This window comes from Pelmatolapia mariae, unplaced genomic scaffold (genome assembly GCF_036321145.2).
Source record: "Pelmatolapia mariae isolate MD_Pm_ZW unplaced genomic scaffold, Pm_UMD_F_2 NODE_ptg000654l+_length_38997_cov_1, whole genome shotgun sequence".
Lineage (NCBI taxonomy): Eukaryota > Metazoa > Chordata > Actinopteri > Cichliformes > Cichlidae > Pelmatolapia > Pelmatolapia mariae.
Window position 1 is genome coordinate 1 of NW_027052335.1, and position 26,928 is coordinate 26,928.

Sequence of the window (26,928 nt, forward strand, 5' to 3'; positions counted from 1 at the left end):
ACAACAAAACAAGGAAAGTAAAATCAGCCCGCACCCAACCCTCCCAGGCCCCAAAGGAAAGCAAAAAAGAAGACAAGAACGAAAGAAAAGAAAAACAAAATCACAAACCCAGCAGCTGGGTCCAAATCGATACAGAGGAGAGATGTTCATATGTGCATCACACGAGAAAAAAAGGAAAAGAAACCCAACATCATGTCATACAACTGTTCATACGACTGGAAGCGGAGGGGGAGGTGGGGGCGAGGAATGAGGATATGAATTTCTGTGTCCACATGATGGGATGTACGGTATGTATGCGTAAGTGTGTGTATGTTGCCACTATATGAGGGGAGGGTACCGTGTTCTCTCAGCAAAAGCTTCTTGCGCTTCACTTGACTGCACTTTCACTTTTCTTTTTTTTTTTTGAGAATACTTGGGTTTGAGGTTTTAATGGTCTGAAGAGATACAAAAATAAATAAATTGAAACACGTGAGCTGCGTGCCCATTCGATTTCAATAATCTCTGCCTTTACGAAAGCAACTCACGCTAGATAAGGCACCTAAAATGCTGCAAGGAAATGGCTTTTTTTCCCCCTGCCACATCAAAAAGCCATAAGACCTAAATGTGGTCATAATTTCAAGAAAACAAATGCCATCAGAGAGCGATAAACGACTTCCTTTCTCAGACTGGGGGAGAAATGGTTAAATCCGCTAAAGCCACAGTGGAAAGGCCCGATTTTCCCTGAGAACAAAATAAACGCTCGATCGTCCGCAACCGCAGACGTGAAAGGGCAACACGGCGGTGGCGTATTATTAGCTGTGAAAAGTGGACATATGCTCGGTGTTAAGCTGAGCCGTGTTTCGCCAGATTAGCGCAGCGTCAATTAGCCGGCTGTGATGGTATTTTGAAGGACACTGAAGCAATCAAATAGCCGGAGCTGTTAATGATTTCCAGAGCGCCTAAGGGGAGCTGCTTTTCAAATAGTGAGCCAGTTTCAATACAGCTCACAGTCTTTGCTTTGCTCCGCATTATTAGGAATCCGTGCCAACAGCTCCTGGGCAGGAGCGTGATTGACAGCTGCTTATTCAACTCATCCAAACCCAAGTTGCCTCAAAAATAACCATTCCTTTTAAATCTGCGGCATTATTTCCAGCTCTGTTGTTATTTTCCACTGAGTGAGTGTCTTATCACTTTGATCTAATCACAAAGTGATATGTGCGTGTTTGTGTGTGTGTGTGTGTGTCAAGGGAGGGAGGGAAGAGAGACGATGCGCACAGAAATTCGAGGATATCTGTTCTCTATTAGAATGTTTCAGGTAAGGCAAGCCTCCGACGAAGGAAACAGAGGTACAAACAAGAGAAGAAGAAGGAGTAGGGAGGAAGAGGCTCTGTTGCAGTTAGTCTGCTACATATCACAGTATCTAGGCTGAAAGCATCTTTGTTCTCGAAAGAATCTCAAAATGTATCCTCTGTCAAGAGAGACGCACACACGCACAGCAAGAGGAAATCAACCAAGTACAGGACAGATACATTTTGAAGCATCAGTGCGGGCGACATGGGGCTTGATACTAATTTCGTACTTTGTTGAGTAAAGTTTTGCTCTCAGCTGAACGCCGAGAGAACAAAATTAGTATCAACGCGTCGTCATGTCTGCAACCAGTGGCCCCATAGCTAAGTGTAACTTGTTTCAGAGATGAAAGGCGTGAGCTTTAACACGTCCCGACAGTAAGCTGTGTGCATTTACTTATACACAGTAAAAGTTCCGAGTGGGACTTCCTACAGCAGAGCATGCCGAGGGTGTAGAAAGTGCATTCTTACTGCTTTCGCCCGTCTCCAAAAAGTGTTCTTTAAACTTTTGGCAGACACTGAGGACCCTGTTGCGCTTACTGTGGCTACTTTTTCTGGGTGGGAGGGGAAAGTGGACGTTTTTTTTAAGTTACACTTGAAGCTCCCATGGGACATGATGCTAAGGGAGGAGAAGCTCCTCGGTAGCAACTCAAAGAAAGATAAGGAGAAATAGACCAGGTTTCAGAGCAAGCACAACTCGACACACTCATCCCACCTGCATGTCCGGAGTCGCACTCTTCCAGGTCCTCGTCGTCGCTGGAGCACTCTGCTGATGAAACAATGTCATCTGTCGTCTGCGGAGAAAGACACACAAACACGCACGCACACAAACACAGAAGAAATTGTGGTTAGGCCAGTGGCAGCGCGAGCGAGTCCTCAGCCATTCCACTCAAGGATATCTCTGCACGCGCAGACTTCTCTCGCCCGTCCTTCGGCTTCCATATATCACTTGGAGTCAATCATATTTCACAGCGTTTATCATTCTTCGCTTTATGTGCTTTCCACCTCCGCAGATAATTGTTTTCCTTCACCCTCCGCACTCTGCCTCCGATTATTTATCGCCCCTCTCCTCCATCGCCCGCAATCAATGGACGCGCTAAGCCCACACAGATCAGCAGCGTCCCGGCCCCTGATTTGTGCTAAAGGGTGCAGGAGGAGGGATGGGGATGGGGTGGCACACGTTACACCGCCTGGCCCGGCGATGGATTATCTGCACCCTCCAGTTCCCACAATTCTGATTTATCCCTCCCACCCGACCAACCCTTCCCTTCCCCTTTTCTCTTTCCTTTTTTTTTTTCCAGGTCGACCCGTCGAGGACAGAAGAGGGAGGGAGGGAGAGGGTTGTATTTCAGTAGCGGCGCGCTGGGCAGCCGGCGTTTATTAGAATGAATCAGCGGGGCGATAAAATAAGCCCTGTCACCAAGCAGGGTTATGAAATCAGAGTGCTGATTGAGTTTTCCAGTCCTGGCCAAGGGTGTGGGGCTCTAAATATCATTGAGTTTGACAGACTAATGAAACGCGCCCCCATGCTTGTGCCGCTTGCTTTCAACGGCGCCCAGAAAAAGGCGTCCACTTCCCACCGTATGCTGATGTGCAGCACACGCATGTCTGCAAAACCTCACACAGAAGGCTGATTTTTCTCTGTTTTTTTGTTTGTTTTTCCTAATGTCTGCTATGATTATGCATGATGGGCTGTGCTGTTTTCTCTATCAGCACATTTGATAATGTGTTAATGTGCGTTTTTGCTGGTGTGCTTAATGCACCACATTATGTACTGTACTCCACCAAGAGGAGGCAAAAAAAGCAATGTGGGGGTGGGGGGGGATGCTTTAAACTAAATTGCTGTAAAATATAGCCCCTTGGTAAACATGACATTATTTATTGAAGCCACATTACGGGCGTAAAAGTCTTGGTTATTGCTGAAAGAGGGTTATTGCTTGTTATTATGATAGCAGCAGATGTGGGAGGCAGGGACACAGAGAGAGAGAGAGAGATGAAAAATCCGAGCCACTTCAAAGTCTGTTCCAGCAATTTCAGCTCCGAGACCATCACACCATAACCCGGCATCGACTGAAAACACTGCCTTTCTCTCGTCCATTCATGCCGATTCCGGCAGCGTCTCCGCACGGTGAATATTTTCAGTGCTTTGGATGCGCTTGCTTCACGGAGCCTTGCACGCCCATGCGCATCTCCAAAATGCTACGTTTTAGTTAAACAGATCACACCAATTTGTGCACGTCTACCCACACGCACAAAGACTCTCAGGCAGCTACTTGGCATTCAGTTCGTTAGATACAGCGGGTACTGTGGTGTTTCTTAGAAATTCTTGCTGAGGGTCATTGTTGTTTTACCTGCTGTTATGGAGAAGGTAGTAGTCCTGCATTAGAGGATCTTTGAGTGACCTGGGCTTGCTCGAGCAAGCGGACGCTGTTTGGTCGAACATGCGATGGGGCTCCTAACATTAGCCTTAAAGATGACGTGAAATCTAGGCTTCGTTTGGCCTGTGTGAGCAGCAGTAGTTAATGCAGCTTGCTGTGGGATGTCTACATGTTCTCCTCTGCTCCTGTGTGAGTTTTCTTCCACAGCCCAAAGGCATGCACATTAGGTTAACTTGTGGATGTAAGGTAGTGGATATAAGGTGCTGTATGAGTGTAAGGGTAAATGGAGATTGTTCTCTAAAGTGCAATATAAATTCCAGCTAATTTCCATTTCCATGTGACCGAGGGAAATCAGCGTGATTTGTTCTCAAAAAAGCAAAATATAAAAGTTTTGTAACCTCAATTTGCTGCCGAGCATCCACCAAACGCTGAAAAACTACAGAGAGGAAATGACAGAAATGAGATTATGAAACAGGATTACAAGGAAATGAAAGATCACAATGAGGTGACTTATTACCAATTGCTGGTTGGCTTAGATCACTTCGGGCTTCCTGTTATCTGAGTGAATACAGTAGAAATAAGGGCTTGGGAAATGAATACTTGCAGTGGGTAACACTTCAGTACTAGTTTTGGTGTCACACATTCTACAGTTCACTGCAAAAGTCTCCAGACTTTCAAAGAAGTCTTGACCAACTTTACCAGGCTTTCAAACCCTTTTCACTCATTTTCAGGTCTCCTACCTTTGTTAAGCTACTTAACTTATAAAATCAAGCATAAAACGGTACCTAAGTCAAGGGATGAGTTCGGTCGCTAGAGCCTCGTGTCTCCACATCACAGCCAACTTTAGTAAAGAACTGATTTTAAATTGGATCTTTAGTCACTTTGTTACCTGCAGCCTGTTAGAAAAACACAGCATTTATCCCCATTTCAAGAAGTCGTTCTTAAGCAGAGATGGGCAGTAATGCGTTACAAGTAATGTGTTACTGTAATCAGATTACTTTTTCAAGTAACAAGTAATGTAAGGGATTACTAATGCAAAAAGTAATTAGATTACTGTTACTTTCCCTTAAAGTAACAGTGTTACTACATCTGTGAGAGTGTCTCATGACAATGACGTAAGCGTGTGCGACGTGCGTGGCAGCAACAGACGTGTGCAGATCAACAATGGATAATATGGAGTGCAGGAGAGAGTACGACCGTGCAGCGACGTGGACGTCCTCACATTACTTTGAGTTTTAGTCTGTAAAAGTGACAAAAACATTAGTGTCCGCTGTTCACTCTGCGCAGCAAGGAAACTTCTTTCTACAGCGAAAAATGAAACTTCAAATCTGAGCGAGCAGCGAGCACGCTGCCACGGGAATGTGACATTCACAGAGAAACCCCCGGACCCCCCCACTGACACGCAAACCTCCACCCGCCCCACTCCTGCTAAACAGGTGACAATAGATTTAAGAGCGACAGGACTCAGAGCTGCTGAGTCTTTGATTTTATTTTCTGCTGTGTTTTACTTGCACTGATTTGAACGAGTGTAAATAAATGTAAAATTTATTTTATATGCTGGAATATGCAGAAAACAGGTTTAAATGTTAAAGAATTTCTTCAAGTCAAAGACTGTTGCAATAATTGAATTTTTGCTTGATGCAATGTGCATAAAATTAAAAGATTAAAACTAGTAAAACAATTTTTAAAAGGGACTTTTTCATTTGATTCAGTTTTATATGATGAATTATGCAGAAAAAATAGAATTGGGCTGAAAGGCCTATTGCTTTATTACGTATTCAGGTTGTGTACCATGTTTTCAAAAAGTAACTAAGTAACTAATTAAGTAATGAGTAAAGTAATCAGTAATTAGTTACTTTTTTCCAAGTTACTTGACCAACACTGTTCTGAAGGGATGGAAAGTAGGAGGCTGAGGTATTCCAAATTACACAAGATGGAGTGATGAATCAGAATTTTGGGGTCAAATCACTGTCAGTATTTAAGCAGAGGTCAGGAGAGGAACAGCAGTGAGTGTCGACAGCCATCTGTAAAACACGGTGGAGGCTCTGCCGTGGTTTGTGGTTGTGTTTCAGCCAGTCAGGTTTTGGGGATCTTGTCAAAATTGATTTCAGTATCATCAGATTTTGATGAAACAACACCATACGCTTCATTTTTCAGCAGCCCAAACACACTGTCAGTGCAGTAGTTCCTATTCCTGAAGGCTATAACAATGCAGCTTGTTTAAGAACATTCAGGCTGTGTTCAAGATTAAATACAGGTGTACCAAATATTGACTTTCAAGCACAGTGGAGTTGTACATAATGTTTTTGCCCTATATACTGTATTTCCATTTACATGTTACAATAAATCACTGCATTTCCCATTTTTCCAGCAAAATATAAAGAAATGAGGAGTGGCTCAAAGGTTTTGCACAGAGCTGTGTAAAAATACCTTTGACCACCTTAACTGCAGTATAATAAAGTGTCTTCAAATGGCAAGCCTCTCAGCCCCAAGGTAAGCCCAAGTAACATCTCTTGATGTGTCGGCATCCAGAGGCCAAAACTCTGCCAGCAACTCAGTAAAAAAGAAAAAAAATCATGTACTTCACATTTTATCCTCTCCACATTAAAGAGCCTCGCGTAGTGTAAAAGTCCCAATGAAAAGGCAGAAGGACACACTCCATTTAACGGATTCACTTTGCATATGACTACATCCTCAAACTCAAAGTAAGAGACCCTTGCACTGACGCGACTTTGATTCCACTCCGAGATGAATGAAAGAGGGTTTTTTTTAAAAAAGGTGACATTTGTAGATCCACTAGTTGTGTGGCTTTCTGCAAACATACAACGTATCTCGGTCGTCACAGTGGTTCAGAGTGAAGTACTTGTCATGTGGGGCTTTTTACACATCTGGACTAATGCAGAAGCAATGAAGTGTCACACGGAGCTCGCAGTCTTCTCACGGCCGTCCAGAGGGTAGAACGGCGTATGGCGCGAGGGTAGATACTATAAAAGTATCCACCCTCCACTCACAGAGCGGAAAAGGCATAGACTTCATGTGTGTGCACTGATGGGAGCTTACAGCGGGGTATAGCATAATGATTTGGTTGGCCAGCGGGACTACAAAAACTGATTTCACAGCTGGCAAAATCCAATTCTCTGACTAAATCTCCATAACATAGAGTGGGATATATTTTGGCAGTGAGGCATTTTCTTTTTTTGGTCTAATTATTCTCAACAAACATCCTCATCATTTTTAAGAGTCTTGGTTGTGGGATTTACGGCCCGCATTGTTTCACGTGTGGGGAAATTTGGAAATGCTCGTGCCCGCTACTTCCTGTGTGTGAAGAAAGCGTATTCTGCACAATGATTTCAGTACATAAAACGGCCGTTTTCATCACGCTCGATTATGCCGATTAGCGTGCCTTCGACTGACGCTGAAATTCCCGACTCCACAAACAAACACCACGGCCCAATCAATAGCCAGACTTCATTAAAGCAGCTCTTACCGCCAACCACCACAGAGCACATCAACTAAAAGGATCGCCCCAGCAATCGATAAAGATAGACAGCCTCCTTGGGAGACGAGTCTCAAAAAGTGACAGTTTCAGTTTCAAAAGTAGCGCCACCGACACAAACAGAATCTAGAGTCTGCAAAGAAACCGGGCGTCTCTGTCTCTACAAAGTTCCTCTGGTGTTTAATCATGAATCCTGTGATGTGAATCAGCCAGCAGCGGTGCAGAGGCCATTATCAGGCCAAGCTGCAATTACTTCTGCAAGCGAATGGAGAGCATGCTACATCACCAGTCGGGCTTGACCTCGGGAGTGAACAAAGAGGATGCAAGATTGATTAGCAATAAACACGAAGCTGGGAAAGCAACACTTTTATTAAAAACTTCTTCAGCAGCAGAATAAAAAAAACTACACCTGCTCAGACTACATTTTTTTCTTAATTTGGGAATTAAGATTATCTGAACATGAGGCCTGAATGAAACGATACACAGACCCCCCCACACTCCCCCGTGGACATTTAAAACCCTTTTGCTTTGCACTGATTCACAGTTGCTTTTCTGGCAGTGAGGAAATCCTTTCTGAAAGTGATTCAGTGCGAGAGATAAGGAGCAAAATCTAAAATTCTTTCTCATTGCAAGAACCTATTTCTGTCAGACAGCTCCGGTTTCAAATGATGTATTACAGCAGCAGAATGCAGTCAGAGTTTTGTGTCTAGGCTCTGAGCTCATCACTCCCCACAAATACCCAACATATAGAAACTGGGGAGTGATGCGTAAATATCCACCCCGGATCTTAAAGGGGGGATGACGCGGTGGTTGGAGGGGCCAAAACCCCAGCAGGGCAACAGCAGGACTGACACGACGGGCAGTTTTATAGCTTAAATAAGCCAAGGTGTGAGGCATTTCTCCCATTATCAGCAGAAGCTCTTACGAGCCTTTAAATGCACTTCATATGAAGATGTTTTCCCTTACTGGTCTCTGCCATCTACTGAAACACATGTGGTTCTGTTTTAATGAATCAAGCTGTTCACATAGTCTGAATAAAGCCTTATGTTTTACACGCGTCTAACACAACCTGCAGAGGTGTGTTAGACTTGCACTACCTTCCTTCGTTCTATTTATGCGCATAATTAGAGCGATTGTGTATTGGGTTTCGAGCTCTGCCAAAACATGGGTGACCTACTCTCGGTGTTGCGCCTAAATTCGTTCTGTGTAATCCGTCTGGTTTTTCTTTGTTGTTTTGCTACGGGCCTGCTTAGACATCGTGTAACACAAATCAAATGGATGTTTTCCAGACTTAAAGCACTGTTGGGTTTGAATTACCTCTTTAGTGTGACAAAACATCAAAACACAAGAGGGAATTTCACTCTGAAGAGTCCACTGGAAGACAACCTCATAAATCTGACAAACTCTGGCGGCTGAAACGGTGAGTCAGCGTAAAGCTGAGTGAGGTCTAGAGTTTGACCCTCATCGCAGTGCTGAAACTGAACACGGCGTTAAGTTCAAGTTCTCCTGTAATCCCAGTAGATCAGCTGATTTTACTGTCATCCCACATCAGCTGATGGATGCACTCTATTTACATACAGAGCACAGGAGCCCAACCCAGGAGCCCTCGCAGGCCGAAGATGAGACACCAGAAGAGTCTCAGAATGCCAACAAAAAGAAAGAAAACATCAAGAATCCCACTGAAGTTAAGGGGTTCATCGCAACAGGCGGTTCACACATTCCACATCCAATATATAGTGACTGACCAGCTAATGAAAAATTGTCCGGGATTAAACTGGCCCATGGTACATGGCTGCTGTATACCTGCAAGCCACTTTGCAACCCACCTTAATCAACGTCATTGATGCCTGCTGTATTCTGTGCTTTTCCCAACATATCCTTTTCATGAGTGCGAGTGGCAGAGCATAGCGGTTCAGACTGGAGCCACATTAGGCAGGGGTATCTACAGAGCCAGTATAAAGAAGAGCAACGTATTAAAAGAATTGGCATATCAGGACATATGGACACGAGATTATTGTTTTAAGATAGAATTCAAATTCTACTGTTGCTCCGTTCTTGCCATATTAATAGCAGCAGTAGCGCTGCTGGCTGCCAGGCTCTGATACATCAAGTAGATAAATGCGGCTGGTGTCTGACAGATTTCTTCCAGAGTCAAATCAAATCCACTTTTCAATACAGAAAAAAAGCTCAGCTTTTCTTTCTCCTAGAGTCCAGTCGTTGTTGTTGAGAAATAAAGTGTGCAACTGCATAAATAAAAAGATGCAGGGATCAAATTATTTTTACCACTGTGCATAACCGCTGAATCGTTCTGTCTAATAAAGTGCCGGCAGGAACTAAAGTGCATTCTCACCATCTCTTCACACCTGTGCCAGATAATAAATATGAGCGAACTCAGTTCAGCGGCGAGCTTAAACCCACGCTACTCGCCATTTACAGCCCTGCTGCGAGTCCCTTCTCCGACTACGGACCTTCCTGGTGAACGAAACATTGTGCGCCTGAATCTATGTCTATACAGCAGAGACAAAGAGGGAAGCAGAACATGAAACATCAGCACAGCGCTGATGTTAAACAGGCTCAACAATGCTGTACTTCATTTTGGGAAAAATGCCACACAGTGAGATAATAACCAACTATTTCTAAAGTTTTGTGCGCTGACAGCCAACGTCTGAGGGGTCGCGCTAATTAAGCAGTGAATGATTCAACTTGGGAAAAAAACCTCGTCAAATACATGGATGGTAACAAGAGCAGCTGCTGCATCTGCGGCCGTGGCTACGGTCGAATATTCTGCTGAGCATGACAGTGATTTGAACGGTCACATCAAAGCAATGGTTCGCGCTCAGCGAGGGAAAAGGAAGACACAATGTACTGGGACTGCTGTCTATAGTTTTCCCCTGGGTCAGTAACAGCAGAGTAAAGGCTAAAGCTCAGCCACGGCCCCCGGGTTACAAACACGACATGAAATATGAGCACGAGCAGTGCTGCGTCTCGGAGAGGCGCTGGATCCACATGCTTAAGTACAGTACGCGAGACAAAGCGTGAGGGGAGGGGTGCGGGAGGCTTGCTCCTGAACACAACATAGTCTTATCATAACAAATGACCTTCACACAGCTCGGGCCCAGAGGCTGAAGGAAACACTGAGAAACGAAGCCTTTTGAGAATTAGAGAAGAGACACCACATTATAGAGCCACATTACAACGCTGCTATCAAACCCAGTTTGGTTTATTTACAATGCCGCCGTGCCCGGTGGCTAAAGTTGATTTTCTTTGTACTAATGGGAATAAACCCCAAACAAATCAATTTTCCTTGAGCGCCTCATCCTGGCAGCCAGTAGCAACAGATATGTGGCTGCACGTTCAGAGATCAAAGGGATGACGCAAAGAAGGCAAGGGCAAATCAAAGACACAATTCAAAGCAGTTTCTTTTCCCCCCATGGTCAGCCTGGATACATACATATATATATCTATATATATAGAGATATATATATATGAGAGAAGTGGCTCAGAAAGTGGCAGAAATCAGAGGTCGCACAAACCACTATCTCTTCTTTCTCGCTGTCTCACTGGTTCCCATCGGCCCTCGTACCAAAACAAGATAGTCATCTCGACGGTGGAAGCTTCGCCTTTCTATTGACGGCTGTCCGATGCGTGCGTTATCATGTCCGATCTAGGCTTTGACAGGCTGACAAGGGAGAGGCTTGTATTACAAGCGGGAATCAATGGCACCAGGCCATATCCCTATCAATAGTCTGCCACAACTCTTTTTGCTTCTGCTCTGTGACAGATAAGATGCTTTATCCAGGAAAAAAAAGCACAGCACAGAAGCATGTTATAAATATCACACAGCGGTGGACTTGGTCTGATATTCCATCAGTTTGTCTTCATTAGTAATCAAACTGTTGGAGAAAGCAAGCCAAAACAAATAGTACTAAAATATAGTGTATAAACATCAGTGAAATGAACTCCGAGAACAGATTTAGAAGGTCAAAGTCACATGCTAAATGGTTTGCTAGATCTAATATTGATATTTCGAATGAGCACCCTTGGTGGGCCTTTCTTAGTGCCCCCTACAGTCAGCACATTTTTTCTTCTTCCCAGGTGTATGGAGAAATGGATAGGAGGCAAGAGGAGAGCAGAGGTGGGGAACAGCTGGAAAGGTAGAGGGAAAAAAGGAAAGAAAATTCATTTAATTTGTTCCCCGTTACTGCGGCGGGCTGGTTTCAGCAGAATGGGTTATGTGCCGAGTATTTCTCTTTTTCTCAAGGACCTGCCTTTGTACACAGAGCAGTGAGCGTTGCTGGCTCACAGCAAACTCTAATTGCCCTGAGGCCATAGGCAGCCACTTTCAAACAGGGTCATTCATCTTCCCATGAAAAGGAAATGGTCTTTGGCCCCGATCCTTAATCACCCCCCTGGTGCAAGCGCGCAAGGTCATCAGGGAAGCCCTGTGACAAACATACTCGCCCGCATGCATGTATGCAGACAAATGCGGAAACAAAGCCGCCGGAAGGCAGAGGGTGGGCACGAGAGAGGAAGGGGAAGAAGATCTGAGGTGAGCGGGCAGGATGTGTGGAGAAATTTCTCCTCTCTATGCAAGACCGCGCCATCCTCAGGTGAAATTGTAGCAGCGATTTCGGGTCAGAGTTACGGTTTGTGTTACCAATTGTGGTCCTCAGTTCAAAGTGGAAGTGAGGAATTCGTGTGGATGCGGTGTCGAGCTTCGCTGAGAGCTGTGACCGAAGAAAAAAGCTGGGAGAAGATGAGAGCGTGTGCATGTGTGTGAGTGGAGTCAGGACAGAAATGGGAAAGGCTTCATTTTATCGAGGTTCACGAGACACTGGGACCTCTCAACAGAACCAGAGGCTGTGTTGCATAATGCACAGTTATCACTTAAAACAAGATCACTTATGTCTTTTTTCAAAGTAAGTTAATTAATTTAAGCCCTCAGAGTTATTCCCTGACACTCACTGTTGCTGAAATATTAAATTCAAGTCAATTTTATTTATACAGCACCAAATCACAACAGCAGTTGCCTCAACGTGCTTTATGTTGCAATGATACAGAGGAACATCCCAACTATCAGAAGACCCCCTATGAGCAAATACTCGGTGACAGTGGGAAGGAAAAACTCCCGTCTAACAGGAAGAAACTTGCAGCAGAACCAGGCTCGGGAGGAGCAGCCATCTGCTGCGACCCGTAGAGGGCGAGGGAGACAGGACAAGAGACGCACTGTGGGAGAGAGCCAGAGGTGAATAATAATTAATGATTAAATGCATGTGTAAGCACATAGAGAGTGAAGGAGAAACACTCAGTGCATTATGGGAAACCCCAGCAGCCTAGGCCTTTTACTGCGTAGCTAACGGAGGGTTCAGGATCACCTCATCCAGGCAGTAAATTTCCTTCAGAATGACGAGTTTTTACTTGAGGTTTTTATGAATCTGGACTGTTATTCCACGACCACTTGTTGACTGCCTGGTTTATAAAATACCAGAAAATTGCTAACGATGCTCATCACATCATCATCAGCGTTCATCATTTCCCAGAACCCAAGCTGACTTATTTATTTCTGATTATGAATGAAAAAAGAAGACTCTCTGCTTGTTAATAATGAAAATACTGAGGTTCATTTTAAAATAAAAGCCTGTTTATTAAAACATGGATCAACCAGAGTTCTCTGCTCTGTGATGACAACTCGGGCCATGTCCTCGAGGAACAGCTGCTTGTGTTTTATCAAGACTGTTGCAGCACTCTTCTTATTTCTTTCTGATCATTAACTCAAAAACAGCAAATTTACTGTTAAACCCCCGAAATACAAACACAACACAAAGTCTCCACTTCAGTGAAGCCGGAACCGTGCATTTTTCATTTTCCAGCTACCAAACTGGTTATCGCACTTGTTGCCAATCAATTAATTTTGTACATTTTAAGTCCACATTAATCACACCGGGCTTGAATCCAGGATGACGTGATTACAACAGCTCTGCAGCGAGATAATTTAAAAGAGGAGCAAACATCTGTTCTTGTCTCGAGTTCTGTGTTCACTGTCGGAATTTCAAGTGCCGCCAAATGTTCGCCATTTTTAATGGAAGCGCGTTGCTTCATTCTTTTGCCTAATTTTATTCTCCGCACATGCATTTTTAAGTTTAACACTTGCTGCTGTGCAGAATATCCTTCTAACGTCTCTGCCTTCATTGTGTATTGATGCGGTCTGCGCTTGATGTCCTCTTGGGCTCCGTCTTATTAAATCATGAATATACATATTTTAACGAGGCTCGCAGTAAATCTAATCACATTACTGGGAAATTTAATTCTGGATGAGTCTTCTTAATCCAGGCTTTTCACAGTGATCTGCAACTTCCGTTTCATCCTGTGCAAAACACCAGTGAGTTTAACAGCTTAAGACCTCTATAACATTGTAGCTGTAATGGTGTCTCACGAGTCTAATATATCATCCCAAAGCATGACTGGCTAAAGCTAGGTAGGCTTGTATTTTCAGCTTTATAAGAAAAACTCAACTGACCTCACCAGCTGGAAGAATACACTCAATAAGTAGGACGATGCCTTCAGCTGAGAAGGTGTGAAGCAGCTGGTACGGGACTTTGCTCTTTCGTCTTGTGGACTACATTTTGGTCTCCTCTTTCATTTCATTACAGTACTTTTCAAAGTCAGAGGCTTTTATGACTTCACAGCTGTAAATCAATGGAGGCATCATGTAATGGCTGTTGCCGGCAGTTTATCGCGTCCCGTATTAGCCCGCGATCCCTTTTGGTTTCAGTACTTAATGAGCACAAACCAAATTAAACGTTTGATTTTGCCCCGTTTTTGAAGATGAAAGTTGAAACATAATCACTAACCAACAGAGAAATTACTCCAAATATTCTGTACGTCGGAGCCCTCTCACAGTATCGTATACATGCTTGCACACACGTAAGGATGACTACCCGTCCTTATAATTATCCCCGACTCGCTACTATTAAAAGCAACAGGTTTGGTTGGACTTTGCACAGACTCTCGGTGGTCACAGAGGAGAAATATCACTGGGCTTTGCTAACAGCTCAGCTGAGCAATGAAACAGAACACATTATTGCTCCGCAACATCAAAGGCTTTGTCTGTGTGATACATATTTAATTAAATCCTACTGCCGCTCACAGACACACGGTGGTATCTGCACGCACAGATACAGCAGTGCTGCGTATATACATCTCGTCTCTTTCTCCCTCGTTCGCAGACATAAACTCACACACTCCGGTGCGTATCACAGGCCGGCTGCAAATGTAGTCACACTGCAGCAGTGTGTGTAGATTCTTTATTCCTTGGAATAAAGTTACCAGGCCTGTGAATATGGCTGTAAACTTAAGCCTTAACTGCACCTGAAAAAAAAATGGTGTTGCTATAGTAACACTTAAAAAAAAATACATGCAATAACCAGTGTCTGTTTTGTGTTTAATAAAATATCTCTTTGACCTTTCTTAGTGTAAAGACAGTAGGCAGAGTTTTAACAGGAAAGCAGGACCTTCATGAATATAAAGTTAAACTTTTAGAATAGTTTTGTTCCCAGAACTGTTGTGCTGGGAAAAAGTTAATTAAAAGCCACAAAGGGTGCAGCGTGGGATCTCACAGCAACCTCACAATTTTAAAAAAGGGTTTAAAAAGCAGGATTTAATACCGAGTGCTCCATTGTGACCATTCAAGCACGCTGGGAGAGATGACCGTAATAAGAAGGAGAATCTGGATTTGTGATGTTATGCTTGGAATAACTATTCAAGATGACTCAGGCATCCGTAACTGATCATCCTTTGCCTAAAACGATTGGTTAAAGTTATTTGTCAGGACAAATATAGACTAAAGAAGATTGTCCCCATTCTTCCACATGCCTGTGAGGAAAGCAGGAGAGCAGTAGAGTGGTTGGACCCCGAATCAGTTTTGACAGATATGACTCTGATTAAGTCAGAAACAGAATGAATGGAGCCAGCGTGGAGGTGGGCTGGAAAGCAGCTTACAGAAGAGCAGCAGTGGTTGGGAGGCTGGGTCCTCTGAGCTTCTCCCTTATTTCCCAAGCTGTCACCACAGCAGATAGATCTGTATGTTTGATGTGGCACCAGTTTTACACCGGATTCCCTTTCTGATGAAAGCCTCCCATTTATCCAGGTTTGGGACTGGCACCAGGAGTACGCTAGCTTATGAACCAACCAAAGCTGGGTTCTGTGTCTCTCTCTGGTCTCAAACCGCGGATCTATTTCCGTACAAACTCAATGTGTTAGAAATGGCATTATATCAACATAGGCAGGCTAAAGCAGCTTAAATGAGACACGCCGCAAGTGTTTTATTGTGCAGATGTGTAGACGGCTATCAGCTGAGCCATTAGCTGAGCTAAGATCAGCTGATCTTATGCAGCTGTGGCTGAGCTTGACATCATGGCCTGCTTAAATTAGCACTATGGTTGACTAGTGGTTTGCATATTTGATAATTAACATTTACACACTCAGTAAAAAGAAAGATTCTTTGGCCTCATAAACATGAAACAGTTTCAGTTGGGTAGTGTCACCTTCTGGCTTCAGTTGTAAGTTAAAGTTTTTAGTTGGACATGTGTATCATGTCTTAACCAGTCAGCCATCTCTGGAGGAGCACAGCATGCGGTGAGCCCGTACACCACCCAGCGCATGTGCTAGATGTCCTGCAGAAACAAACTGCACAACACGTGTGTGTTTGTGTGGGTGTGTAGCTGATATGTGTCTCTTTTTGCCTCTTGGTGTGTGAGTGCCCTGCCGTGACAGTGGCAGCTGACAAGACAGGTTTACACACACACACACACACACACACGCATTCCCGGGGGATCCAGATAAGATGTGTTAGGAGGCATGGGGGACATCCATTACAAAACCTCCCATGGTCCAAAACCCCTGGAGCTAGCTGCTGGTTCTCACACACTGAGAGACAAACTACCTTGAATGCAAACATACACACACATACACACACACTTGCTCACAAAGAGACAGAGGAAGAAGAAACACAAGATCTGTGGACATAAAACTCTACAAATATATTCACACAGAGAGATCTAATAGAAACAGTCCTATGTAGGTGACAAGCACTGAGGGAATTACAGCCGGATGTTGGAAACAAATTCCGGTGACAGAAAAGACAGACAGTCCATGACAGTGCTGAAATGAGGTTGTCATGTTGGTGGTAGGGGGGCATATTTGGTGGCACATGATGAAAAGTCTTTGATAGCTTTGCTTCAGTGTTTTGACAGCGTGAGTGGATGTGGCCACAACAGGCCTGAGTGATGTTTTTTATATGTGTGCACAGACTTATGCAAATTACAGCAGCTTAATTTGCTTGTGCACGCTGGAAATGTGAGAGACAAAGATTAAGAGATCCTTGTACAAACTCTCTGAGTGTGGGTCTGTGTGTGTGTCTGTGTGTGCCTGCCTTAATGAAGCCACACGCACCAGCATGATCCCCATCAGTCTGCTGTCTCCTAATTGGACCTACACCGAGCAACTAGCGGACCTCCAGCATTCATCTCCAAGAATACACAGTGAGCTGGGGTGCTGTGCAGGGTAGTCAGAGATACCGACAAAGAAAAAAAATTGGAAAGGAAGAGAAGGAATAAAGAAAGAAATCCTAGGAACACCTGCCTACTAGTTTGACCTTTACACAATTACTGGCAAGTGTGGGAAGGTGATCACAGAGACTAACTGAAGAGACGAGACGACAGACAGCAGGCCGGAGAAGTGGAGCGCGTCTGCCTGCTCGTGCTCACACCTGCGCTGCTCTCACACATGAGCAGATGAACACGCTCATCAAACATCATCTAGCGGGCTACCACGTGGAGACACGCAGCACGCCACGCAGCGTCTTCCTTGCCACCGCTTGAAGAGAGAATAAATCAGTGATTATCATATAACCCCAGGTGTTAAGCAACATCCCTGATGTACTTTACCGACAGAGAGATGGAAGCAATTTGAGGAGAGCGGTGAGGAAATGTTGCGATGGAGCTTAGCGAGCAAAACTGTACCCAGCAACAGTGTGAGGTGGATCTGGCTCGTGACCTGTGCTGTATGGATTCCTGTCTTCCGTTTAAGGCTCCACCAAAACACCAAAATGAATCAGAAAACATCAGAAATCGCACAGAATCTGTGTCATTCAACGCAACGTCACTATAATTGTGGCGTGCGTATCTAAACGCATCAATATAGCAACAATTGCTGCATCTCAGCAGAAAAAAAGCCCAATTAAACGACAAACAATTTACCTCTCATTTTCTCGTCTCCTGAGCATCGGGCCTGTTGAAGATGATGGACGGGAGCAATTTCTAGAACACGGCAACAATGCAAATCACTCTCAGTCTCTCTCCCTCAGCTGTTTTCCCCCATGGTACTGTAGATTGCAGCCTCCCATCCTAATTGTTCCCAAACATCTCACGCCGGCAGCGTGAGTTAATTGGGAACGAGAGAAGTTGATCTCCCATGATAGAGAACCTTGCATTAATGAGTATTCCCAAAACGACTATCCGCATTAAATCGGCAAGCGTAAAATGTATTCTTTGGTCCAACAAAATTCGGCAGCTCTGAAGGACTTTGGTAAAACCTTAAACTGTGCCTCTGTGTGTTTGTTTTGCAATTGTGCATCAGGAATATTCTAGATTACCAGCAAATGTAAGTGGGAGATGTCTAACCCTAACCCCTTTTAAGAAAGAACTGGCCATGAGGAACTTGCATCATGGAGGAGATGTAAGTAGACTTCATATGTTCTGTCCACAGTATCTCATAACACTATACAACTCTCCCCCAAACCTAGCATGAAGCCAAAGTCAAAAAATTCTGATGCACACACACAGTGCTACCCCTCAGCCTCCACGTAGATACACCAATGGTATCAATTTGTCCTTGGAGACCTTAGCCTCAAACTCGGCCAAGATTTTTAGAAGACGAACCTACGCTAACAATTTGAATATCGCGTCATTCTGAAACTTGTGTCCACAGCACCTGCCTGTTTGTCTGAGCCTTTTATAGCTAAGAGGCAAAAACTTGTTTTTCCTTGTTCAAATTACTGGTTCCCAACATGAAGGGTAGGACTCCTCAAAGGGGTTACAGACATTTTTTCAGAATTATTACAGACAAGATACGGCTCTTTTTTTTTATTCCATACTCCACCCTTGTGAAAACCTGCTGTCTACAAAACTCCCACAAAGCAACAAATCAAGAAGTCGTGGCTAATGTAACTTTGGGCCACTACACTCAAGCACAGACTGGCAGCGTGCTGTGGAAGCCTGCTAAACTCACTTCTTTCTGAATCGCACTCCCAGATGATAGTGCCACTCAAAGTTTTCAATTTTGAGATCTACATCTGCAGTACCTAACAACTTCCAGCAACCATGACCTCATGTGTAAAACTGGTGTTCTTCATTAATGAGAAACCATCTAGCATCCTTGCATCGGTCTTTCACGCAGCAGGCTACTAGTAGAATTTTAATTCTGTTGCATAACTTCCACAATACTGTCAAGCCATTTCAGTTTCAACACGGTCTACTTATAACCACTGTAGCTCTTTCCTTTTTTATTTTAAGAGGACAAGTTGCAAGATAACAGTAGGAGGGGCACGCTGTTGCCTAAAGTAAACAGTGTAGCAGGATCGCGTAAACAAGTCATTATGTAGTTAATATTTGATGTTTGCACTCGTAGACCGTTCTTAACAAGGCAACGAGGAACAAATTGTGATGTATAAAGGTGCTGTAGAGAAAACTATAGACATTACTACCTGAAAGTTCATTTCCTATTTTTATGTTGTACACAATGTGCTGGAAAGAGACAGGAGGGTCTAAGGAGCTTGGAAAGAAAAGCGTCTGGACTTCTTTAGGTTGCTTGAAGACGCTTCACCTCTCATCCGAGAAGCTTCTTCAGTTCTACGGTCAAATGGTGGAGAGTCCCACCATTATTATGTACTGGAGATGTACTGCTACTCAGTAAATTATATGAATACTTAAGCTTTAAATGATAAACCTTTCCTTCTTTTCATTTAAAATGTAAAATTCCCACTATATTTTCCAAAATGGAGAACATTACGTGTAAACATAATTGGAGCTGAGATTAAGTGAAATCAAATAACACAGTGACAGAGAGCGAGTGAAACATGTCCGTCGTGTCGGTATGTCCCCGCGGAGCTATCATTAATTAACCGTGAGATTGGTTCCCTCCACGTCCCACCCCCGTCGCTCATTCTGCTGATCCTGAGCTGTCAAGGGGATTCGCCACCTTCTCACCTCAGACAAAGAAACAGGCAGTGTTGGTAAAATGGACAAAACACAGATGTGTGAGAACACACCAGATAAAAAGAAAACACATTTTAGCCTTCACACTTCTCAAGCTCCTGCACACATGTTCTGGTCCAGCTGCCTATAGCTTTCTTTCAGCACTGCAGTACATCACTAATGATAGCTCAAATCCCTCAACTCCCCTATACTACCCAGAGGGGTGGAGAAATCTGCCAAACTGGTACAGGTCCTCTCCTTACCTCTCACACTACGGTATTTGACAACCAACTAGGGAACTGTAAAATTAAAGGCCTTGGCAAATGAAATTCTGTGACATGGCAGCATGAATCAAAGCAGGCCCTGCATTGGGAGCTTGTGGAAGACGAATGAACAAGGTGTGCTCTCAGAAGGAATACAAAAATAAAGTGAAAAGTTAGTGAGGGCAAAAAACCTCCCAAAAAACCCTACAAATATTATAATGTTAAGGAAGCAAAGTGCATTATCTGGTATCCGACAGCTGCATCCTGGTTATTGACTAAAGAGGTATCGGTTCATCATTTCACCTTGAAAAGGAGGGTGCTTTGTATAAAAGCTCTTTCAAAACACACACTTTATTGACTTCCTTTGATATTAATAGCCTGTGACACAAAATGCCATTTTCCCAGCGAAGCCACGTTACTTCTTATCTGATGTGACCTTGTTGATGGTGCCAGACACGGTGCTGTAATATATCTCAGCTCGGGCATCATTGCAGATTACCGATGCCACACAGCCAGAATGAATATGAACTGCTTTGCCTTTGTTCCAGATCTTCAAACCTCACATATGAAGGCTATGTCAGTCCAAATCACAGGGTATTTAGGGGATGTCAAGCAGCCCTCGCAGTGGCCTCCTCCACACCGCTCTGATACAGACGTACAAGTGACAGCACCGACGTGAAGGGCCATCATCGCTGCAAGGCAGGCTATCTGTCGTTGAGGTGAAGAGGCTGATAACAGTGGTCCCTGTCTGTCATACAACAAGCAACCCCAACACCATCTCACCCCCGAGGGAGACTTACTGCCTTTAATGAATGGTTCAATTTGTCCCGTGTGTGTCAAAGGACTGGCTCGATGTGATTACTTTCTTGGCACGGTAGTGACATTCATTGGCTTGGTCAGGACGTATTGGGAGAAAGGCCTCCGTCAGGCCGGAATAGGAGTGAGTGACAGAGAGAGACGGAAAAAGGAGAAAAGGGAGAGACACGTAGAGAAAGGGAGCAGCGGCGAGGCCGGCTTTGCACGCCTCAGTGAACAGCAGCATTCAATCCTCCATAGGATGAGAAATACAGTATCCTGACCTTGACTGATCGAGGAGAGAAACAAACCTACAATCCATCCATGCAAAGTCACAAAGAAGACACAGAAACGCTGTTAAGTGCAGAAAAGGGACAAGAGCACTTCTTTTTGTTACATTTCCCTTTGTCACATTTTTAGCTCTGGTCATATCAGAAACATTGAACCCACAGACACCTGTGCCATATGTGCCCAACAGTGTAAGATATATTCCTAGCATTCGTTTGACACGGTGGGAAACACAGTAGGCTTTGTCACTTTCTTGCTGACAGTTAAATGAGAAAATCAACACCACTCTCATGTCCGTAGAGGCCACTCTAAAGACTGTTTGCTCAGCTTATGTAGCAATAAGACTCGAACCTTATTTGGCTAGGTAATCAACTCTAGAACCTTTAAAGCTCTCTAATTACAGCGGTGCATGATTATTGCATGTACTGCATTAGTAGACTTGAACAAAATATTATTTTAAGAGTGATTCAAATCATTTTTCAAGCGAGAATTTTGAAACCAAGTGAGTTTATTCAGTGTGTCTCCATCCTTGAGATGCTGCTGGCACTGCAGAGAAACGCACAAGGGTTCCTGTTAAGTATTAGATGCTAGAAGAGTCATTTTTTATAACAGGGACAAAATCCACATTTGGATATTGGAGGGCCAGAACTGGAGTAAATCTCAAGTTTGAAAGCCAAGACAAGGTGGTTCAGGTTTGGTCTTCTTTGTTTTCATTCCCTTATTCATTTGTCATTTCTTTTATTCAGTACCTCTGCCAAGGAGGTTTGGTCTTTGGTAGCATGCGTGCGTGTCTGTCTGTAAAGACGATAGCTCAAAAGGTTTTGAATGAACTTTGCAGGGAGGTAGAGCGGGGTCATATTAACAATACATTAAATTGTGACTTTCCAAGATCTTCAAGGTCAGCTTCAAGATTTATTGGTCAAAAGCACCAAAAACTACTTGGTTAGGTTAGATAGAAGATTATAGTTTAGGCTGAAATACACCCTTTTAAGTAATCACTGGCACAAAAAGATGTCTTGACGGGTTCTTTGTGACAGGTCTTGAGCATTACCTTGTGCAACACCAGCTCCTTTGACAGAACAACACCAGTGACAACGTAGGAATGGGAAAACTCTAAGCATGTGCAGAGTTCTTGAAGATCTCTACGCATCTTTTTTTATTTCCATAAATCACTAGAACGTCTACAGGTAACAAACAGTTCTGCTGGAAACATCACCACATACACCTCTCCCTTACCTGGATAGTGGGTGGTGAGCGCTGTTTGCGGGTGGTTGTGGTAGACAAGGTAGTGGTAGTCTCTATAAAGGTGGTGGACATCTCTGGCGGTACCGAGGTGGTGGTGCGTGCCGCGCCCCGGCTAGTGGGGACGTCGCCCACCAGCCGCACGCTGCCGTTCACCTTGATGTTAGCGTGGCCCTCGGCGGCCATGTTGAGGACTTTGAGGCCATTGTAGTAGAGGCCAGAGAGCTGGCCCTGGTAGGGCCGCTTCCGGTCGTTTCCACCGATAGAGATAGTGGCCTGGGTGTTGAAGATCGTCAACTGCCGGCCTGGCGCGGGAGGGAAAAGCGTTGATAAGCTTAAGAGATGGAAGACGGACAGATGATAATCTAATGTAACGATAACATTAAACTTTCATTGCACGACAGATGCGGTGATAGAGAGCGTCTGATGAAATGTCTTGGTTTCCCTGATTAAAAGAAGTTGCAGATGGTTTTCAAACTGTAATGATGACGCAACCTGGCTTTGTACTGAAAAAAGTATCTACAACTGCCCTACTTTTTACCTACTGTTGAGTACATTTTGTACAAGAAGTAGATTTCAAACTGCTGCTAGAGCTGAAACAAATGCACTTGTCACAGCAGCAGCAGTATTGTAACATTTTCCACAGCTTTGTTGTTATTCTGTGGACAAAAGGGTGGAATCGAGCAATAAGTACAGCATGTATATGGGGGAATAATGTGTAATGCCCAGTTGCTACAATTCATGTGATTTTCATTAGGAGAAGCCCAAATATCATTATCAAAACACACTGCTCATGCATTCCCAATGAAAGAAAAGCACAGCAAACTTTCACAATGCAGGAATCATAATTAAAAATCTCCATTGTATAATTTATAGACACATAACACTGCAAGCCCGCTACATTTGTTTGTTATGTAATACATAATACATTAGGTATGAAATGGCAGGGGCAGAACGTTCATATCACAGAGAAATGAAATAGCACGTGTGGAGTCATGCATGCAGCGGTAATGGGATTTTTTTTTCCAAACCTGTCTTGTTTTACAGTTGTTAAAGGGACTTTATGATGAAGTTATGTTGATGTTTATGTGCAATGAATTTTAAAAGCAGTTTATGATATTTTTATGATGGATTAAGCACCAGAAAAAACAAAGGGGGAAACAGACTTCTTTTTTTTTTTTTGGAAAATCCCCACAAAATGTTAAATACAAACAAGGTGCTGGTTTTGATAATCTAAGCGACTGGAAAAGAAAAAAAAGCACAGCTCTATCAGGGCACAGTGCACCTTGGCAGGCGCGCTGTGACGCTTTGCCGTCAAAAAGGCTCCAATTAGCCCTCCATCGCCAAACAAGTGAGAATTTTATTGTGTTTGATGTGTATAACTACAATCAGATAAATTACAGCAGGGAGAGGCACCTGCTGTTTGGAAAGTTTTCAGGGGGATATGCCCACTGATTAATTTGTTCTCAAACATTGCAGAGGATTTGAGCCAAGGGAGTTAATTCTCCTCTCAAAACAATCGGCCGACTGTTGCGGCATAGATAATGCCTCCGCCTAGTCAATTTTGCACAAAAGATTAGCAGCACTTGATATTTCACATCTTGTTGTTGCACTGTTTACAAAATCACTTCCCAGTCCCTTTAACTAGACACCATGGTTCAACATTTTTTTTTAAAGATGACAATGACAGAAAAAGGGACAAGAAATAATAAAAAAAAGCATCATAAAAATTGAACCAAAGGGAAAGGACGAAAAGGCTAAAAACACAAACAAAATAAAACAAATTGCTTTGGTTTACTGTTTTTTTAAAGGGTTTAAGGGATGGTTATTCATTCTCAGAGGTTGAAAGGGAACAAGCCGATGGAATGACAGAAAATAAAGAACATTCTAGAAGTTCGATAAAGATTTACCTTTGTCCTGAAGCCAATCTTCTACTGGCCGGGTATATTTGAACGGGATTTTCTTATTTGCCATTTGATAGCGCTCAATGTCGCTGTTGCCTTTAAAGTTTGAAAGTTTAACAAACAGCTTCAAACAGTTGGCAACAGCAACAGACATCACACATTTATACAGTGGTTTATGAAGAGTTTTATCTTTGTTTAGAAATATTTATAAAAGCTTTATGATATATATGTATATATATATATATATATGTATATTTCTTTTACCCCAAAGTAGCGTTACTTTAGTGGAAATTTTTTAAAACTCATATTTATACAGCACACTCCACACACAGCAGCAATGAGGAAAACAAACTGTAGGGAAAGAAAAACCCTGCAAGAAGAAGTCAAAACACAGGAAATGCATCACATCTACGTCATATTACATAATAGAGACAAAAGGAAGGAGATCAAGTGGTTAAAAAGGCAGACATGCATAAAGCGCCTTTCTCTGAAGCAAATTGGAGGTAATTTATGTGCACTAATTCTCCCACTGGACACCACCTGCTTTTACATTTCAAGGGCCAAGGAATGATTTGGTGTAGTAGCTACTTGGAGGGAAGGAGTGTGCAGCAGCTTTTGAGGGGAAAAGGAGGCAACGTTAGATGAGGATGTGGTAATTTGAAGCACAGCAGACCTGTTTGGGGGGGTGTGGTAGTCCCACAGTGACACAGATTTGAAGAGGACAATGCATACAAATTAGATCATTACTGACATAGTGGGAGGCTTTTGGGTTCAAAAAACACCAAAAGAACGCAACCACCTCTTCTGGGAATGTGGCTGTTGGGCTGGAGGTATATAACAGTAGTATAATAATAATAGCCTCACTTATGCAGGGAATTTGGAGCCTGTACTGAGTATTTCTGGCATCATTTCCAAATTTCCTTTGTGAATGTGCCGGGATGCAACATTTTGTCTGACAAACAGGGATCCTCTCCCTCTGAAAGGTGCCGCGGATCTGTCGACAGTGAGAATTGAGACGTACAAGTCCGTCTTCAAACATTTTGAGGTCTGACAAAAGAGTGTGAAGCCTGTATAGAATTACGAATGACAGCGTGATGTCACTTAATACCCAGAAGGAAAGGTATTTGGAGGAAGTAAGAAGAAAGGCACTGGCACTGACTCATTTACAGTATAATACAACTGAAAGTGCAAAGCTTCACCTGCCAGTGTGTTCAGTTTGGACTGCTGCTATTCTCTCAGGTGACTGAGCTTTTGAACGTGCTTACATTCAATAGCGTTACGCACGCCCTCGTTCTGACACCCGCCCGGGTTGTATTTCATTTTCTTTCTTGCTTTGGCAATAAGCTACACTTGGTGTAAGTCACCACTGCTCTGACCTGCTGACTAAATTTCCATAACATTACGCGAGGCACGAACGCGTCACAACTGCATAAAACCGTGAGCTCGTACCAGTTTCCCTTCCCGCTCTCTTTTCTGTCTTCCTAGCATTCTTTGCTACCTTTCACAGAAAAAAAACATCCAAGTGCTCAGTTTACAGCCAGCTGGGATGGAGTGTAGATATGGCTGCAAGGGAGCTCGAGCAGCTAAAGGACTGTTTCTGCAATGTGCCAGCAGGTTAATCAGCTACTAGCAGGACTCCCTCCCCATTCCTTTGATCTCAGGCAGGTTTCAGGTGGCAGCCAAATACACTCTCCTCTGGACAAGGGCCACAGAGGGAGGCAAGATGTTCGTGTTTGAAATCAGAGGACGGTCGGAAAAGGTTTGGAGTTTGATCGAGCGAGCCGAGAGACGAGACGGGAAACACGGGGGGAGGGTGGATAAGTGCCATCGACAAATAATGTCTTCGCATTCTTTCTGCTTCGTCTTTTCCGTAAAGTCTCAAACGTAGCCTCACGTTGTCCTTTAGACGAAGTGGAATCACAAGACTGAGAGGAAGAAGGAGAGGAAGCTGTAAGTTTGCTGTGCATTGCTAATGGCGTGGTCTCAGGTATAGCTCTTACATTGTTCTAGGTGATTAATGAGGTGACAGTCCCCACCGTAATGAATACACCACCAGCTAATTGTGCAACTAATGAGAAAATTCTCTCTAGTTTGTCAATTTGATATTCAATTTCTAGAGGTGACTTCAGAATGGATGACCTTGCCAATAAAAGCACTACTGTTTATTAAAAAGTCAGTCTACTAAGGTTTTCAGGGATTTTTTTCCCCCTAAATATAGTGGACAGATATTTCCTCAACAGTTTTTCCCCCAGTGTGCAATGAGCAATCTGACATTATTATGTGTTTGATGTTCTTTTAAAGCCAGAGAACTGGTTTCATTTTCAGTCAACGTACATACATCGCTATCCATAATGAAAACAAGCAAAAGAAAAACTGTATAGGTCTTTATATTTGTAGGGCAAGAAACCAAACGCCTATCAGTACGGACAGGTAAGACAGCAAAGGTGGAGCTACTTTGGAAATGGGTTACAAAAGGGCTTGCAGAGGCAGCAGCAGCTCTGTGATCAGCTAATCTTCCAGGAATCTTACCTTACATTTGTGGCCTACCTTAACTCAAGCTAACTTAGCTAGTTAGCTTTGGTTTCGGTATTAGTCAGTCTTAAGCTAACCCAACCTGGACACATTCATTTTGTTTGTACAGGAAGAGCACCAGGACTCTCCTGCTCTTACCCCAAACCTGCCACCTCCCTGAGCCTGGACATTTCTTCCTGACAAAAGGAAGTTTTTCGTTCCCACTGTTGCCAACTGCTTGCTCAAAGGAGGTCATCTGATTGAAGCACCTTGAGACGTCTGTTGTTGTGATTTGGTGCTATATACATAAAACTGAATTGCACTGAACTGAATTTAATTGAATCCATTATCTTCCGCTTATCCAATTCAGGGTTGCAAACACCCATCATTACACAGTTCCTTCTTTTTATCCCCACGGTTAACGCCGCAGGTAGCCACTACAGTGTTCTCTGGAAAGACAGGTGTCGCCAATCAA

At 43.6% G+C, this 26,928-nt stretch overlaps 1 protein-coding gene across 1 annotated transcript in view; it reads right to left on the reverse strand.

Moving 5' to 3' along the window:
- Positions 1-34: 34 nt before the first annotated feature.
- The window catches only part of LOC134623438 (neurexin-3b-beta-like), a gene marked incomplete at its 5' end in the record, with an annotated part of 34,613 nt that continues 7,719 nt past the window's right edge, over positions 35-26,928 (reverse strand). Inside the window, 3 exons of the mRNA XM_063468585.1 lie at positions 35-2,119; positions 22,033-22,343; positions 23,949-24,038. Of these exons, the coding sequence (XP_063324655.1) occupies positions 1,910-2,119; positions 22,033-22,343; positions 23,949-24,038 (611 nt within the window). The remainder of the gene's footprint in view (positions 2,120-22,032; positions 22,344-23,948; positions 24,039-26,928) is intronic.